Source organism: Crocuta crocuta, unplaced genomic scaffold, assembly GCF_008692635.1.
Source record: "Crocuta crocuta isolate KB4526 unplaced genomic scaffold, BGI_CrCroc_1.0 scaffold28, whole genome shotgun sequence".
NCBI classification, from domain to species: Eukaryota; Metazoa; Chordata; class Mammalia; order Carnivora; family Hyaenidae; genus Crocuta; species Crocuta crocuta.
This window is the reverse complement of record NW_027533256.1, coordinates 8,788,587-8,806,829: the sequence shown is the minus strand read 5'-3', so window position 1 is coordinate 8,806,829 and position 18,243 is coordinate 8,788,587. Positions and strand designations below refer to the sequence as shown.

The 18,243-nt window shown below is 40.4% G+C and overlaps 1 protein-coding gene across 4 annotated transcripts in view; it reads left to right on the top strand.

Moving 5' to 3' along the window:
- PTPN20 (protein tyrosine phosphatase non-receptor type 20) overlaps positions 1–18,243 on the top strand; it is a 111,968-nt gene that overhangs the window by 55,766 nt on the left and 37,959 nt on the right. For all 4 annotated transcript variants that reach the window (XM_077746467.1, XM_077746468.1, XM_077746465.1 and 1 more), the window contains exon 5: positions 9,467–9,579. In XM_077746467.1, coding sequence (XP_077602593.1) covers positions 9,467–9,579 — 113 coding nt within the window. The remainder of the gene's footprint in view (positions 1–9,466; positions 9,580–18,243) is intronic.

Sequence of the window (18,243 nt, the reverse complement as noted above, 5' to 3'; positions counted from 1 at the left end):
CATGTGAATTGGAATGCCAGGAAGCTTGAGAAGGTAAGCAGTCCAGCGAAACACAATGTAGGCCAGCATGTGAAGGAAGTTGATATATGTGAGACCAATGACTGTGTATTTCAGTCCATTTGTTGGAATGAGAAGAAAGTACAGGGACTTTTTTTGCTGTATCCATGAATATGTCTGTCTGTCTGTCTATCTATCTAGAAAGAGGAGTGCTGGTCACCAAGTGGATGATAGCTGGCAAGAAATGGGGAGCAATTAGATATTTATAGTAATCCTTAAAAAAGATGAGAAGGAGAAAGAGTAAGAAACTTGAAATCACTCCCAGAAGCAAAAAAAGAGGCATTTTTTTTGTTGTCGTTGTTAAGGTTAACCTTAGGAGATTAGGATGATAATGAACAAATTGGCCAGGGCCAGATTGCCAGTGTCTTAAACTTATGTAAGGAGCCTGGGTTTATCTTGAAGGTGATGGGTAGGCATAATTAAATTTGAATTTAGGAACAGTTGTCTCTAAACATCAGAGATTAGAGCAAGGAGTCAAATTAGGAGGCTTTTGTTAAATGGGGTTATGAATGAAAGCACAAGTAAATAGAGTAAGTAGTGAGATGTTGGAAAGGAACAGAAAATGGGTATGGCTAGTATTAGAAAAATCTGTTTGAGATAGGAGGTTGAAAAGGGTTTCTATTTTTTTCCAATTTTTATTTAAATAGTGTGATATTGTTTTTAGCAGTAGACTTCAGTGATTCATCACTTACATATAACACACAGTGCTCAAAAAGACGTCAACATACAACATACATATAATGACAAGTGCCCTCTTTAATACCCATCATCTGTTTAGCCCATCCCCCACCCACTTCCCTCCATCAACCCTCAGTTTGTTTTCTTTCATAATGATACACTTAGGATATGTTTCCCTCTTTTTCCCCCATCCAATATGTTCATCTGTTTTGCTTCTTAAATTCTACAATATGAGTGGAATTACTTTGTATTTGTCTTTCCCTGGATGGTTTATTTTGCTTAACATAACAAACACACTGCACCTGCATCCAGGTCATTACAGGTGGCAAGATTTCATTCTTTTTGATTGCTGAGTAATATTCCAGTGTGTGTGTGTGTGTGTGTGTGTGTGTGTGTGTGTGTGTGTAATATTTTCTTTATCCATTTGTCAGTCAGTGGACATTTGGGCTCATTCCATGATTTGGTTGTTGTTGATAGTGCTGTTTTAAACACGGGGGTGTACGTGCACCTTTGAGTCTGTGTTTTGGTATCCTATGGATAAATACCTAGTAGTGCAATTGCTGGGTCATAGGGTAGCTCTGTTTTTAAAATTTTGAAGAACATTCATATTGGTTTTCAGAGTGGCTGCACCAGTTTGCATTCCCACCAACAGTACAAAAGTGTTCCCCTTCCTCCACATCCTCATCAACATCTATTATTTCCTGAGTTGTTAATTTTAGGAATTCTGACTGGTGTGAGGTGGTATCTCATCATTGTTTTGATTTGTGTTTCCCCGATGACGAATGATGTTGAGCATCTTTTCATGTGTCTCTTAGCCATCTGGATGTCTTCTCTGGGAAAGTGTCTGTTCATATTTTCTGCCCATTTCTTCACTGGATTATTTGTTTTTGGGTGTTGAGGTTGTTGTTTTTTTTTAATTTTTTAACTTAAAAATTTTTTTAATTATTTAGTTTTGAGAGACAGAGAAAGAGCATGAGCAGGGAAGGGGAAGAAAGAGGGAGACACAGAATCTGAAGTAAGCTCCAGGCTCTGAGTTGTCAGCACAGAGCCCGATGTGGGGTCTGAACTCATGAACCATGAGATCATGACCTCAGCCAAATTTGGATGCTTAACTGACTGAGCCACCCAGGCACCCCATGAGTGTTGAGTTTGATAAGTTCTTTATAGATTTTGGATACTAACCCTTTATCCGATATGTCATTTGCAAATATCTTCTCCCATTCTGTTGGCTGCCTTTTAGTTTTGTTGACTGTTTCCTTTGCTGTGTGGAAGCTTTTTTATTTTGATGAGGTCCCAATAGTTCATTTTTGCTATTGTTTCCCTTGCCTCTCAAGACATGTCTAGTAGTAAATTGCTGTGGCCAAGATCAGAGAGGTTGTTGCCTGTTTTCTCTTCTAGGATTTTGATGCTTTCCTGTCTTACGTTTAGGTCTTTCATCCATTATGAGTTTATTTTTGTGTATGGTGTAAGAAAGTGGTCCAAGTTCATTCTTCCTCATGTTGCTGTCCAATTTCCCAACACCATTTGCTGAAGAGACTCTTTTCCATTGGCTATTCTTTCCTGCTTTTTCAGAGATGATTTGGCCATATGTTTGTGGGTCCATTTCTGGGTTCTCTATTCTGTTCCATTGATCTGTGTGTCTGTTTCTGTGCCAGTACCATACTCTCTCGATGATTACAGCTTTGTAAGTTTGAAGATTCCAGTTTTAAGTCTGGAATTGTGATGCCTCCAGCTTTGGTTTTCTTTTTCAACATTACTTTAGCTATTTGGGGTTTTTTCTGGTTCCATACACATTTTAGAATTGTTGTAGCTCTGAGAAGAATGCTAGTGTAATTTTGATAGGGATTGCATTGAATGTGTAGTATTGGCATTTTAACAATATTTGTTCGTCCAATCCATGAGCATGGAATGTTTTTACATTTCTTTGTGTCATCTTCAGTTTCTTTCATGAGCTTTCTATAGTTTTCAGCATATAGCTCTTTTACTGCTTTGGTTAGGTTCATTCCTAGGTATTTTATGGATTTCGGTGCAATTGTAAATAGGATGAATTCCTTGATTTCTCTTTCTGCTGCTCCATTATTGGTGTATAGAAATGCAACTGATTTCTGAATGTTGATTTTATATCCTGCGACTTTGCTGAATTTGTTATACCCAGATTGCAGTATCCTCAATGACCAGAGACCACCGGGGAGACCGAGTCATGCATGCAAAGGCAAAGGGCTTTATTACGGGCTCGAGCTCGGGCTCACAGACTTTACCAGCGCAGTGGATCCATGCTGTGAGCCCCGAACAAAGGCAGAGTAGGGTTTTTATAGGGTTTGTGACCGGGGAGTTACAGAAGTTGTGGCATGGAAACAGTGATCCAATCATAATTATACAATATCATTGACAGCGGGTTTAACCATACACATTGTCTAGAGTATATGTTACTTTTGGCGAGACCCAATTACAACATTTAGAGTACTTTTAAATTTAACCAATTACAGAGCGAGCCTAGGGTCTTGTTTGGTGCCTAATGGGTTAACTTTAACATTAGGTAACAGAGTTTTATCTATAGTTGCTGGCCTTTCTTGATTGGGCGTTGCCAAGGTAGTGTGTGGAGTGATGTGGTGGGCAGTTTCTTCAGCCTTGGGCAATGTGTAACTGCCTGATAGTTTCGGGGAAACTGAAACTTAGGCCTTCTAGTTTAGAGGGGAAACTTAAAGCCTGTTATGGAGTCAGTCTGGTTTAGACTTGTGTCCTTACATTTCCCCCCTCTGTCTTGTAACTGACCCAATCTTGGGTTAGTCGTATCTTTATTACTTTTTGATTAGCTGAACTGAGGGCGGTCGGAGGATGGCTTTAGCCTTGAAAAGTCTGAGGCTTTTCCTGGAACTGGGATTGGGGCTACGTGCAGCCCGAGGTTGCTCTTAATGGAGGACTTAATTTTTGGCTCTTCATTTTTCCCTTCCCTTGTGTATTTGAAGGCCCAATCATGGGTCTTCGGTCGGGTCCCAATCTTTAGGGTGGCAATACTGCAACCTAAGTATTATGGGTTGTATTGCCCCCAGACATTCTTGCATGAAGGCAAGCAATCTATTTAAATGATAAAATCTCAGATGGACATTGTTAAAGATTTGACAAGAGTTCAGTATGATGCAATTGACATAGAAATTCAGTTATTTTTGTGACATATAATAACTCTATAACAAAACATTAAAACTTTAGGATTTACATATATATTTGGGCAGTTAAAGCATTTACCCATGCAATACAACCTAAGGTTTACTGTTGTGCATAGTGTTTTTCCAAGTAACTGAGCATCTTAAATAGAAGGGCCTAATTGGCCAAAAGACCCTTTTTTATTATTTAAATCCTGGGAAGTTTGTTAAAACCTTAGGAAGTTATAAAGTGTATCCTAAATAGGATTACAGATTATTAAAAATCTTAAAACCTCTTTTTTTATCAAACCAAAGTGACAATAAAAGATCTTAAAGGCTAATGTAGAAAAACCTAGCTCCTTTAACATTGAGAAGTTTTAACTATGCAATTAAAGACCTGATAAAGATGAAACCTAAAGCTTTGGTTTTCTTGGCAGCAAAAGGAGAAAATCTTTGTTTACATTGTCTTATCAAGAGCAGATTTACAATCCAAGGAAACTTTGTGTTTTGACCAGAGAGAAAAGCAGAGTTTTAACTTTATACCAGTGTACTTTTTAAATTCCATTTATCTCAATCTTAGTTTATCCTGAGCACATATAGAATATCTTTTCAAAGATTTTCCTNTTTGACAATAAACTATTTGTAAAAAAAAAAAAAAACCATTTTTCTAGGACAAAATTACTTTCTTTTACCCTTAATCATGTATTCTGTTTAGATAGAGGGCACACAATTCAGGCCAGACATGTTTTCAAAAGGAGTTAACCCCATCTGGTAGGGGGAGTTGCACACTCTATAGAGTGCAAAGGGGAGGAGAGCTACCCAGTCTCCACCAGTCTCCAAGGTCAATTTAATTAAGGTCTCTTTTAGAGTTCTATTTATTTATTTTTTTTATCTGTTCTGAACTCTGGGGTCTGTGTGCACAATGTAATTTCAAATTAATCCCCAGGGCCGTGGCTAAATTCTGGCTTACTTTGGACACAAATGCAGGTCCGTTGTCTGACCCTATCATTTGAGGAAAGCCATACCTATGAAGATGTCTTTTAGGAATTTTTTTGGCCACTATCTGGGCAGTCTCATGTTTGGTTGGGAGTGCTCGGCGGGCGGTGGTTCCTCAGCCCCTTGGTAGGCGTTCTTCTTTATTAAGGGCCATTACTTTACCCTGGAGATCCCGGAGCTAGCCATCCGCAATGATGAGGAGCTTAACAAGCTGCTGGACCCAAGGTTAAATTCCGCATCTGGTGTCAGCGGCGTTTCAGGCAGACCATCAAGTGCGTGGTGGTCGGCGATGGGTGAGTGTGCTGTGCGGAGGCCACGGGTTGGGCGGGGACGCTCCCGGGCTGGGCGTATGGCTCCGGGGATGTGGGAGCCACTGGGGTGCGGGCGGCTGGCTTGGGGCCGTGGCCGTCGGCCCTCACGCCCTGACGTCACTACTGCGCGCTCCTTAGAATGTTGAGCCCAGTGTCCATTAGGAACTCGGTGGATTTCCCTTTTACTTCTAGGGTTACCTTGGGTTTGGGGAGGGGTGCCAAACCCTGTTTCCTCTAGTCACTGTCATCTCCCATTACTAGAATGGGAGTTTTAGATTTATTTTGGGGGCATTCTTTGGCCCAATGTTCTTTTTCTTTGTAGTAGGCGCATTGATTTTTGCTTAAGTGGGGGCGCCCCTCGAGCCGCTGGGAGTTCTCCTTACCTTCTTTCCCTGAAGCCAACTGCCTGAAGCATCTTTTTCGGTCCTCCGGTTCCACAGTTGCAGCGAGTAGGATCTTGGCTAGACCCTGGTTTTATCTCCTTTCAGCTTTTACCTGCTTGTCCTCTGCGCTTTCCCTGTTGCTGTATACCCTCTCTGCCATGACCACGAGATCTTGGAGACTCTTTTTTTCTAGACATTCTAGTTTCTGAAGTTTTCTCCAAATGTTGGGAGTGGACTGATTAATAAAAGTCATGGCCACAGCAGCTGAATTTGCTGGGGCCTCTGGATCCACAGGAGTGTACTGGCAGAATGCCTTTATTATTCTCTCAAGGAATGCTGCAGGGCTTTCCTTTGGTCCCTGACTGACATTGTAGGCTTGTGAGCCGCAGCCTTGAGACCTGTCAATAGAGTCTGGCGGTAGACTAAGAGACTCTCCCTACCTTTAGCCGAGTTGTAGTTCCAATCTGGCCGTGCCACGAGAAACCCAGGGTCAGTCTGAGCCTGGTCAGTAGTGGGAACTCCAGTGGGTCCAGGAACTAATTTCGTGGCTTCTGACTGGATTTTTTTTTACACTTCTCAGTAGTGAACAGAACCTGCAACAATTACTGGCAATCATCCTAGGTGGGCTGATGAGTAAACAGAACAGTTCCTATTAGGTTAATAAGGGTGCGGGGATTCTCTGAGAATGGAGCATTTTGAGAACTCTAATTGTACAGATTATTTGTGGTGAAGGGCCATTAATGGTGGGGCTGGTTGCCCTGATCATTAGGGGGGCCCGTGGCCCTCAGGGGCAGGACAGTAGAGTCCGGTCCCTCAGGTGTCATTCCATGGCGGCTTTGAGTCCCTTGGGCAGGGCCCATTTTTTGTTGATCCCAGGGCCGCTGGGGCAGAGGGCGCTGATGGTTTGGGTGGCGCCTTTGCCCCTCCTGCTGGGTCCTGTGGAGGAGATTGCCTGAGGAGGGGGAGAAGTTAATTTTTCCTCCGTTCTGCCCTGTAAGATAGGGTAGAGCAGAGCAGAAAGTTTAGTTTCTTTTTCGGTGGCTCTGAAGCCCGGGAGGGTGGGTGCTTTTCAGCTACCACCAGGACGTCAGGTTTCTGTGGAGGCAAGAAATTTTTAATCCAAGGGGGTGGGTTATCAACCAGATTGGCCCAAACCATGATGTCCGGTGGCCATCTCACATTGAAAGTGGGCCATTCTGTGCTGCAGTAACTTTAGAATGGACCCTTCCTGACAATCACTGACAGATTGTGAGCTCGAATCCTAACTTCCTTGAAGTGAAGCAGGACTAAATCTAGAGGTTTTGAAGTGGATTGTCCCATGACATTAGTCCAAACAAGATAAAGTATCACAGAGAACAAATTAAGACAGATATAAGAATTAGTCCTCCTGGCCAGCGGAGGAGAGAACGAAAGTGAGATGATGTTCTTTGCACACTTTCCAAAGAAAAAGAAAAATATGTGGGGTGGCGACCCCAAAGTCCCATAGAAAGATGAAGGGAAAAGAAGAGAGAGAAAAAACTTTCCTTAAGCGTCCTCATCAGTCAAGGTCACAATGGGAACTGCACGTAAACAAACAGACCGGACACAAGTGATTGAGAAGAAAACGAAAGTACGACCGAGAAGACAAATGAGATCCTATTGCTGCCACCAACAGGATCTATTGAATTCCAGCTTCACTGCCACGGGAATTTCTGACCACGGGGGACCTCTGCCTGAATTCCAGCTACACTGCCACGGAAACCCCTGTCCGCGGGGTACCCCTGCCCAAATTCCAGCTGTAGTGCCGTGAAAACCCCTGTCCGCAGTCTCTCCTTCCTGTGGGTCCAAGATGTCTCTTGGATCCCACGGCCTTGAGCTTTCGCAGCGCGTCCACCTGGCTCCTTTGAGGCCCTTAGAGACCAAGCACCGAACAGACCAAACAGTAGTCATACAAAAAGACTTAGACATAGAAGAACAAGGAGACGCGTGCACTCACCAGCCGGCGATCAGGCCCAGCGTGTCGGGGTCCCAGGGGTTCTGGGGAGGAGGATTCCCCCACTGAGGAGGAGGATTCCCAGCCAATGCACCAAATGTTATACCCAGATTGCAGTATCCTCAACGACCAGAGACCACCGGGGAAACCGAGTCACGCACGCAAAGGCAAAGGGCTTTATTACGGGCTCGAGCTCAGGCTCACAGACTTTACCAGTGCAGTGGATCCGTGCTGTGAGCCCCAAACAAAGACAGAGTAGGGTTTTTATGGGGTTTGTGACGGGGGAGTTACAGAAGTTGTGGCATGGAAACAGTGATCCAATCATAATTATACAATATCATTGACAGCGGGTTTAACCATACACATTGTCTAGAGTATATGTTACTTTTGGCGAGACCCAATTACAACATTTAGAGTACTTTTAAATTTAACCAATTACAGAGCAAGCCTAGGGTCTTGTTCGGCGCTTTAACATTAGGTAACAGAGTTTTATCTATAGTTGCTGGCCTTTCTTGATTGGGCGTTACCAAGGTAGTGTGGTGGAGTGATGTGGTGGGCAGTTTCTTCAGCCTTGGGCAATGTGTAACTGCCTGATAGTTTCGGGGAAACTGAAACTTAGGCCTTCTAGTTTAGAGGGGAAACTTAAAGCCTGTTATGGAATCAGTTTGGTTTAGACTTGTGTCCTTACAAATTCATATATCAGCTTTAGCAGCTTTTTAGTGGAGTCTTCTGAGTTTTCCACATAGAGTATCATGTCATTTGTGAAGAATGAAAATTTGACTTCTTTCTTGCTGATTTGGATGCCTTTTATTTCTTTTTGTTACCTGATTGCTGAAGCTAAGACTTCCAACAATATGTTGAGTAACAGTGGCGAGAATGGACATCCCTGTCATGTTCCTGACCTTATGGGTAAAGCTATCAAGTTTTCCCTATTGAGGATGATATTAGCTGTGGACGAAGAGAGATTCTATTTTAAGATCAGGGAGAATTGAGTATTCTTATGTTATGGCAGAATTTGTACATAGGAAGACAATAATTATATATAACTATATATATGTTACTATATATATATTCATATATATATATGAAATTAGGATTTTTGAAGAAAAGACTTAGGAAACAGAAGGTGTGGGGTTGTATGTGGAGGGATTAATTTTGATCAGGGAGAAAGTAAAGAATAATGAAACATGTTGATGTATCTAAGTATCCATTTTATTTTTTTGAATGTTTATTTTTTGAGAGGGAGAGAGAGAGTGCAGGGGAGGGGCAGAGAGAGGGACACAGAGGATCAGAAGCAGGCTTTGTGCTGGTAGTGCAGAGTTTTTATGTGGGGCTTGAACTTATGAACCACAAGACCATGACCTGAGCCAAAGTCAGACACTTAACTGAGTGACCACCCAGGTGACCCCATAAGTACAAATTTTAAAAGAGATTAAGTTGAATGAATTCTTGCTTTCTGGGTTGCATTTTCCAGAAGGGGCTACGTTTTTACTAAGGCAGAGGTGAAGATAGGGGCTAATGAGGGTGGTGGTTCTGAATTAGCTGTCATGGAAGAAAAGTAGAGGAGACTCAACAGGAACATATATAACAGTATTTTCTACCTGGCTCTCTGCTGATATTAGAAACCTCAGTGCCTTCAGTACTTTTCTCCCACAGCCTGGGTAAAGGAGGAAAGAAGGGGCATGGGTAGATTGATCCAAGATGGCTAGTTTGCAAGGCAGATAAGTGTGGGAAGAGATGGAGTTTGTGATCAGACATTGGGGCTACAGAGTGATCTCTTTGAAGTGGGCCAGTTCTGGGTGCTGACAGCAGAAGTACATGGCTAAACCCAAATCAAGATGAATGTCAACTGAATAGATTATCAGAGATTCTTTAAAAAATGTATACACTCTTTGAAACCATGAACAGCTATATGTATTTCTTTTCTAGTGAGAGTGACCCCAGCATATCGGCCACCAGTGGCTCCTTTCTAAAAGACAAGTGGAGCAGTGAGGATGAAGAACTTGCAGGGCCATCCCAGACTGTCCCTCATCAGATCCATGGTATGATTTCATCCTACTTTTATTATCACATTCTTGAAGAGGCTATATTTCAGAGGTATGAACAAAGAAATTTCTAATATAAATGTGGAAAAGAGCTAGGAAAAACTTTCTTATATGTAGAAAGCATGATTTCCTGGATATTGTTAAGAGTGAAGAAAATGCTCCACACCTCACCTTCATAAGAGCAAATCTCTCCCTTTCCTTAAATATTTTAATTTACAGTAAAATCTTGGATTGCAAATAACTTGTTCTGCGAGTCCTCAGCAAGATGGACAAATATTTCTAATAAATTTTAACTTGGTAAGCGAGCAATGTTTTGCAATACAAGTAATGTGTGATGCCGAATGTCACATGCTCACAACGGAGCTAATGGTTCTTGAAATTCTGATATATGAGTGCTTTGGATTACAAGCATGTTTGCGGAATGAATTATGCCTGCAAACCAAACATATCAATTTAATAAAATGAACTCTCTATATTTTCTTTAAAATTTTTTTTGTTTATTTTTGAGACAGAGAGATACAGAACACGAGCTGGGGAGGGGCAGAGGGAGAGAGGGAGACACAGAATCTGAAATAGGCTCCAGTCTCAGAACTGTCAGCACGGAACCCGATGCGGGGCTCAAACTCACAAACAGCAAGATCATGACTTGAGTTGAAGTCGGATGCTTAACCGACTGAGCCACCTAGGAGCCCCTATTTATATTTTCTTATACTAGGAATTATAGATTTGTATAGACTTGCACATGACCTGCTTGCTCATTTTTAAAATTTTAATTTGTTGCACAGTATATATACTTTGTAAGTAAAATAGCAACTTTTTTGCATTATACATAATTGTATGTTGTAAGGAAAAAATAAAATACAAGTATGTATAAAAAATTAATCATAATACTGAAAATAGTCACAAGTTTTGTGTATATGTATTTGCATTTGTATGTAATGTAAACATGAATATAGCCATGAACATATATAGATTTATATATAAATTTATAAAAATTATAAATATAAAATATATAAATTTATACATATATAAATTTCTGTGTGTGAGGTCGGGAAATCCCATACCTCAAAAACCTTGGAGCTAGAGAGGATTATAGAGGTCACCCATTTCAACCTTAGATCAAGTTCCAGAATCATCTTCTCTAATGACTTTTAAATTTGGAAAATGTCAAATCTAAGTGTGAAGGCCTTCTCACACTTATGTAAATTATTAAAATACAGATCTGACACAAAAATAGTTTATAAGAAAATTAGCATATAGTTCTGTGACGTTAGACAAAGGTCGACCACTGCCAACAACGTATAGTGCGTTTCCTTCACCCTTTAAATTTCTCTTGTACTGTTTTCTGTTCTTGTTAGTTTTCTTTTCCAAAGTGTTGAATAAATAGAATCATTAATATGTTGCCTTTAAAGTGGAGGGTTTGTTGTTTTTTTTTTTTGTAATGCTGTTGATACTCAGGTGGACCATTGCTTTTATTAGCATTTATTTTTTTCCTGAATAGTATTTCATTATATGGCTACACCAGTTTGTTTATCCATTCACCAGTTGAGGTACATTTGGGTGTTTCCACATTTTAACAATTATGGATAAAAAACACTACAAACTTTTACATACTGGTTTTGTGTAAAACCTACATTTTCATTTCTTTAAAGTAAATGTATCTATGATTGGGATTTCTAAGTCATAAGTGTATATAACTGACAAACTGTTTTCCAAAGGGGCTGTACAAATATGCTTTGTACCTTCTTTCCTCCTATTTTTCCTCTTTGTGTTTGTGTTTCAGTTAAGGTAAAGTTTATCAACTCATCTTCAGGTTAATTGACTCCTTCCTCAGCTGCGTTAGTCTACTACTAAGGACCCCATTTGAAAACATTCTTTAGCTTTCTTACAAAGTTTTTTATTGGTAAAACTTTCATTTGACTTTATCTCAGTTTCCTTCTCTGTTCAAATTCCCTATCTGCTCATGTATTTTGTCTACCTTTTCCATAGAGCTTTAATATATTAATCATAGTTATTTAGAATTCCCTCTCTTATGATTCTAACACATGGGTCATTTCTAAGTTTTTTTTTTTTCTATCGATTGCCTTGTTTTTTTGACAGTGATTTTATCATTGCTTCTGCTTCTTGTATGTCTTGTAAATTTTGACAGAGTGTTGATGGTGGGTGTAGAAAAGTAGCGATTGAGGTAAATGGAATTTATGCCTGGAAGTAGTCATGCCTGTTCCCCTGGTAGGCCATTAGCATAGGCTTTTGATTTAGTGTGTTTGGGACATGAACTGGATTTTAGTTTTGTGTTGCTGTCGTTACCTACCGTGAACTATTAACTCAAAATTTCTCAAGATTTGAATTGTACTTAGCGTGGGAACTGCAATGTGAGAGGTCCCCTTCTCCTTCCTGTTCCATCGTTAGCTTTAGGCCTTCCCTGTGTACCTGTGCTTCAGAAGGGCTCTTCCCCACACTCATGCCTCGCTCTAGGTAGTAGCCTGGTGCCAGCTGGTCTGCACAGGAGGGCAGAGTAGTTCTTTGTGGTCATAGTCCAGTCTCAGCCTGAGGCAAGCGCTCTGTCCCTGGTTGTCACGGGAGGGACTTTGTCAGTGATGCTGCCTCTTCTCATTATGGCATTCAAACTCTGCTTTATATATATATATATTTTTTAATGTTTTTTTAAAATTTATTTCTAGGAGAGAGAGAGAGACAGCATGAGCAGGGGAGGGTCAGAGAGAGAGGGAGTCACAGACTGAAACAGGCTCCAGGCTCTGAGCTGGCAGTCAGCACAGAGCCCGATGCGGGGCTCGAACCCACGAACCACGAGATCATGACCCAAGCGAAAGTCAGACGCTTAACCGACTAAGCCACCCAGGCACCCCTGCTTTATATTTTTGTCAGGTTTACGGTGGGAGGAGGTTTCCTGTTCCTTGCTTAGTGGTAGGAGACTTGTAACAGCATTGGTATAGGATCCTGAGCTTCAGACTGTTTCCTGCCCTTCCTCCAGGAGTGTTTTTCTTTTGCCTGTTCTAACTGCATCGGCTTTTCACCTGTGCACAATGGAGTTTGCTGCTGTTCCTCCTGCAATTGAAGACTTTTCTTCAATGGGGAAGAAGTAAGGGCTTTATACATTTTCCATAGTGGTAGCAACTCTTTTCCTCCGGGCTTGTACCACTGAGGGAAAGAGTCCTTCCATTTCCTACTCTGTTTCTATCTTTTTATTTATTTATTTTTTTATGAGCACCTATTGGAGGCCTCTGCAAGAGAGTTTTCTCTTTTATCTGTGGCTTCCCAGAATTCTAAATTGTCACGCGAGGCCACATTCAGCCTTCAGCAGTATATTAAGTGTTTTATCTGACTACTTCTTTCGTATTTGTATGGGGTCTGGCATCTCTTTCTCACATGGATTAGCTGCTGCAAGTGATCTCGTGGTGATGACCAGTCTCTCTTTGGAGGAGTCTGTCTCCAATGGATTCAAATGTTTTTATTTTGTGATTTTCAACTTTTATATGTGGTTAGTGAATGGGTGATGCTCTTACCAGCTTTCTGCATTTTAGGTAGAAGCAGAATTTTTAATACAAATACAGTTTTAAAAGAAAAATGATCACATCCCTCTGTAAACAAGTCTTTTTAGTAAACACATAGTTACCCAACATTTTTTGGAAGCGCAATGATACTCCATTGTATGAGTGCACAATTATCTGTATAGTCAGTCTCTTCTTGTTGGTCATTTACGGTAGTTCTTTTATATTAAATATTATTGTTTAATATAAATATTAAATATTATTGTTTAATATAAATATTAAATATTATTATAATATAAAGTAATATGATAAGCATCCATGCAACTGAATCTTGGGACAATTCTTAGATCGGGTTGGATAAAAGAAGGCAAGCTTTATTCATACAGCTACTGCTGCAGCAACAGCAGGACTCCTATGATCTAAGATCAGTTTCTAACCAAGCAGGTGGTTTTGACATCTGAGATTCAGAGCGATGGAGCAACAGGAAACTTGCAGTTGCTACATCAAGGGTCATTCTTTTGAGTTCTGTCTGTGTTTGGACATGATGATTAGATGATTTTGTTTTGCTTTATTACAGTCTTGCAGTGACAAGTAATATCAATGCTATATGACATTCATTTCTGCTCAATAGGAGAGTGGCATGGCCCGGCTCTCAGAAGCAAGGCCGGTTCCCCAGGGACGGCAGACAGATGCTGCTTTTTCTTCCCCAGTCCCCTTCTTTTCCCCTCCTTTTCATTTTCACTTTAGGGCTAGGTCTCTCCTGGGTTCTGTTACTGAGACTGAGGTCTGTACTAATAAAGGATTAAGGCCAGAAAACATAAAGAACTACAAATTAATAAGTAAAAGGCTAGAAAAACTGGGCAGAAGAGACAGTGTGAGCAGGGGAGGTTCAGAGAGAGAAGGAGATACAGAATCCAAAGCAGGCTCCAGGCTCTGAGCTGTCAGCACAGAGCCTGATGCGGGGCTCGAACCCACAAACCGTGAGATCATGACCTGAGCCGAAGTTGGACGCTTAACCGACGGAGCGTCCAGGCGCCCCTGCTATGGACTATTTTTTTTTACCCACCCCATAGCCCCCCAAATTTATGTGGAATCTCCAATGTGATGGCATTCGGAGATGGGGCCTTGGGAAGGTAACTGAACTCATAACTGAGGTTATGGGGGTGGAGCCCCATGATGGGATTGGTGCCTTTAGAAAGGATTGAGGAACTAGAGCTCTCTTTCTATAACGGGATGCAGGAAGAAAGTAGCCATCTCTAAACCGGAAAGAGGGCATTCACAGAGAATTCAACTAGCTGGCACTCTGAGCTCAGACTTTTAACTTCCAGTATTGTGAGAAAGAAACAACAACAAATTGTTGTTCAAGCCCCTGAATCTATCACTTGTAGCATCCCACAGGGACCAGACAGGTGTCACTAGGCTCTTCGCAGAAGAGGAAATCTGAAAAAGGCGCTCAACCTAATTTTTAATCAGGGAAGTGAAAATCAAGCCACAGTGAAGCAACAATTTACAATGAAATTTATTTTTTAAATAAATTAAAGAAATTTAAAAATGTGACAGCAGCTCTAAGTGCTATCTAGAAAGGCAAATCCTTCCCTTAATTTTTGAAAACCAAATGTAAAGGGGAGTAAGAGGTACAAACTTCCAGTAATGAAATAAGTAAGTCCTGGGGGTGTAATATAAAGCATAGGGAGTGTAGTCAATAATATTGTAATGACTTTGGTGACAGGTGGTAAACTAGACTTATTGTGGGGATTATCTCATAATGTATAAAGATAACAAATCACTCTACAGCTTAAAGGAATAGATATTGTATGTCAATAGTACATTAATAAAAAAAATTTGTAGGCTAGTTGGGCTGTTGCTACATACAGTATTTTAAATTATTTTGTTCGTTCCCACAAAACCCTTTTTGTTCTTTCTCCAAGTTTTTATTTAAATTCCAGTTAGTAAACATACAGTGTAGTGTTAGTTTCAGTTGTAGAATTTAATGATTCATCACTTACATACAATACCCAGTGCTCACCACCTATTTAACTCACTCTCTGCCCATCTCCTTCCATCAACCCTCAGTTTGTTCTCCATAGTTAAGAGTCTGTTTCTTCGTTTGCCTCTCTTCCCACCCCATGTTCATCTGCTTTGTATTTTAAATTCCACATATGGGTGAAGTCATATGGTATTTGTCTGACTGACATACTTTGCTTAGCATCATACTCTCTAGCTCCATCCATGTTATTGCAAATGGCAAGATTTCATTCTTTTTTGTGGCTGAATAATATTCCATTGTGTATATAAACCACATCTTCTTTATCCATTCATCAGTTGATGAACATTTGGGCGCTTTCCATAATTTGGCTGTTGTTGATTTTGCTCCTGTAAATATCGGGATACATATATCCCCATGTACACTTTGAAATTCAGATTTGAGTGGCATGGTATTCATTGGGAAAGTATTGTCATTTTTGTGATATCAAGTTTTTCCCTCTATGGAAAGAATGAGGTGTGTCGGGAGATGAGCTGTAGTGTGTGTAAGCTGCAAAATGGAGATTGTTTCAAGTTTGCCTTCCAAAGTCTCACATAAGAATCACACTTGTCATCATCTCAATTGGAAACATTTGGGAAGTAGAATTCTGGGAGAAGTAGTTCAGCCTAGCCATATTGACATATTGCAAAATAACCAGAGTCCGTCTTTTGTCAACTTGGCACCCACACACATCTCTTTAAACTATACCTAATCTCCAAATGAAAACATTATGTGTCCATCTGTGATGATACAGTAATCCTATGTGTGACTGAAAACACATTCTTACCCCATCCTCAAAAGAGAATATAAAAATCTCCCCTTTTTTCTCTTTTTAATGTTTATTTACTTTTGAGAGAGAGAAAGAGAGAGAGAGAGACTGAGCGTGAGCGGGGGAGAGGCAGGGAGAGAGGGAGACACAGAATCTGAAGCAGGCTCCAGGCTCTGAGCTGTCAGCACAGAGCCTGGTGCAGGGCTTGAACTCACAAGACCACAAGATCATGACCTGAGCCAAAGTTGGACCTTTAACTGACTGAGCCACCTAGGTACCACTCCCCTTTTGTCTTTGAGTGATGTCTTCCTTGTTGAGCTGATTAACACTCACCTTCAATACCCTATAAAAGAAAACAAAAATTTGTGGTTAATTTACATGTTTGAATGTAAATGAATACTTGATATATTGTATCAGACATTTATGCTGAAAAAGGAAGATTTACTTATAGTATTATGTCCTCATTTGTGCAACTGGTCACAAGGTTGTATCTGGTAGAACTGCTTTCTTCTACTCACCTGATGTTCTCTTTGACCCCAGCAAGCACCTCAGTTGGTTGTGGTTCCTTGTCTGGTAGGGTGACACAAACCTTCATCCCTGAAATGTTGAAGCTAGTGGCAATCATGTCTAAATTTAATTGTTATCATTTTCCTTTCACTTTAATCACTGTAAAGGCTCTCTAGGAGATCACCTACACTCTAGACATACTCCTTCTTACCTCTACTGTTTAGTAGGAACCCAATTTCCCCCTTGATAATTAGAATTAGTCATATCAAGCACTATAGTAACCCCTCTTTTTCTGTCAATTTGGTAGCAATGAGGAGCCAAAAATGGCCTGGTGGCATTCTCAACTTCCAACTCAATGGGATCCTTGTTGTGTTCTCTGCTGGAAGTGTTTCTCACTCGTTTAGGTCTGCTTTGATTTCTTTCATCATTAGTTAGTGTGTTACAGTTTTAAACACACAGATCTTGTACATATTTTGTTTGATTTTTATCTCAGTATCTTATATGTTTTGGTGCTATTATTAAATATTTTACCTTCCATAGTTCACTGCTGGTATATAGAAATATGATTGATTTTTTTATATTGCCTTTTATATCCTTTTACCTTATTAAATGCACTCTTAATTCTAGGAGTGTTTTTGTATATTGTTTTTGGGATTTGCCTATGTAGGCACTCATGTTATTTTTGAATAGACACAGTTATTTTTTTAAATGTTTTTTAAAATTTATTTCTAGGAGAGAGAGAGACAGTGTGAGCAGGGGAGGGTCAGAGAGAGAGGGAGTCACAGACTGAAACAGGCTCCAGGCTCTGAGCTGGCAGTCAGCACAGAGCCTGACGCAGAGCTCGAACCCACGAACCGTGAGATCATGACCTAAGCGAAAGTCAGACGCTTAACCGACTAAGCCACTCAGGTGCCCCGAATAGACACAGTTTTATTTTTCATCCTTTCTAATGTATATGCTTTTCATTTCTTTTTCTTTTAAATGTTTTTTATTTATTTCTGAGAGAGAGAGACAGCATGAGCAAGGGAGGGTCAGAGAGTGAGGGAGATACAGAATCTGAAACAGGCTCCAGGCTCTGAGCTAGCTGTCAGCACAGAGCCCGACATGGAGCTTGAACCCATGAACTGTGAGATCATGACCTGAGCTGAAGTCAGACGCTTAACCGACTGAGCCACCCAGGCACCCCTTTTCATTTCTTTTTCTTATTGCACTAGCTGGGACCTCTGGTGCAACGTTGAATAAGAGTAGAGAGAGCGTGCGCCATTTTAGAGGGAAAACATGCTGTTTTTCATCATTAGGTATAATGTTAGTTAGGACTTTTGTGGATCTCTTTTATCGTATTAAGGAAGTTCTTTCCAATTTTAGTTTCCTAAGAGTTGTCATCATGAGTGCATGCTGAATTTTTTTTCAATGCTTTTTCTTTATCTACGGAGATGATCACATAGTTTTTCTTCTTTTGTCTGTTAATACGGTGACTTATTACCTATTGATAGGGTTGATTTTCAAACGTTGAATTTGGCTTGTATTCCTGGGATAAGCCCAACTTTGTGATTTTTTCCTTTTTATATGTGGCTTGGTTGAATTTGCTGGTATTTGGTTGAGGTTTTTGTGTTTACATTCATAATAGATACTGATATGTGGTTTTCTTTTTTGGAGTGCCCTTTTCTGGTTTGAGTATCAGAGTAAAGCTGCCCTCATAAAATTAGTTTGGATGTATTCCCTCCTATTTTATATTCTGGAAGAGTTTGCACAAAATTATTATTGCTCTCTTAAATGTTTGGTAGAATTCAGTGAAACCATCTGGTCTTGGAATGTGTTTGTTTGTAGGGTTTTAAAATACATATTTGTATTCA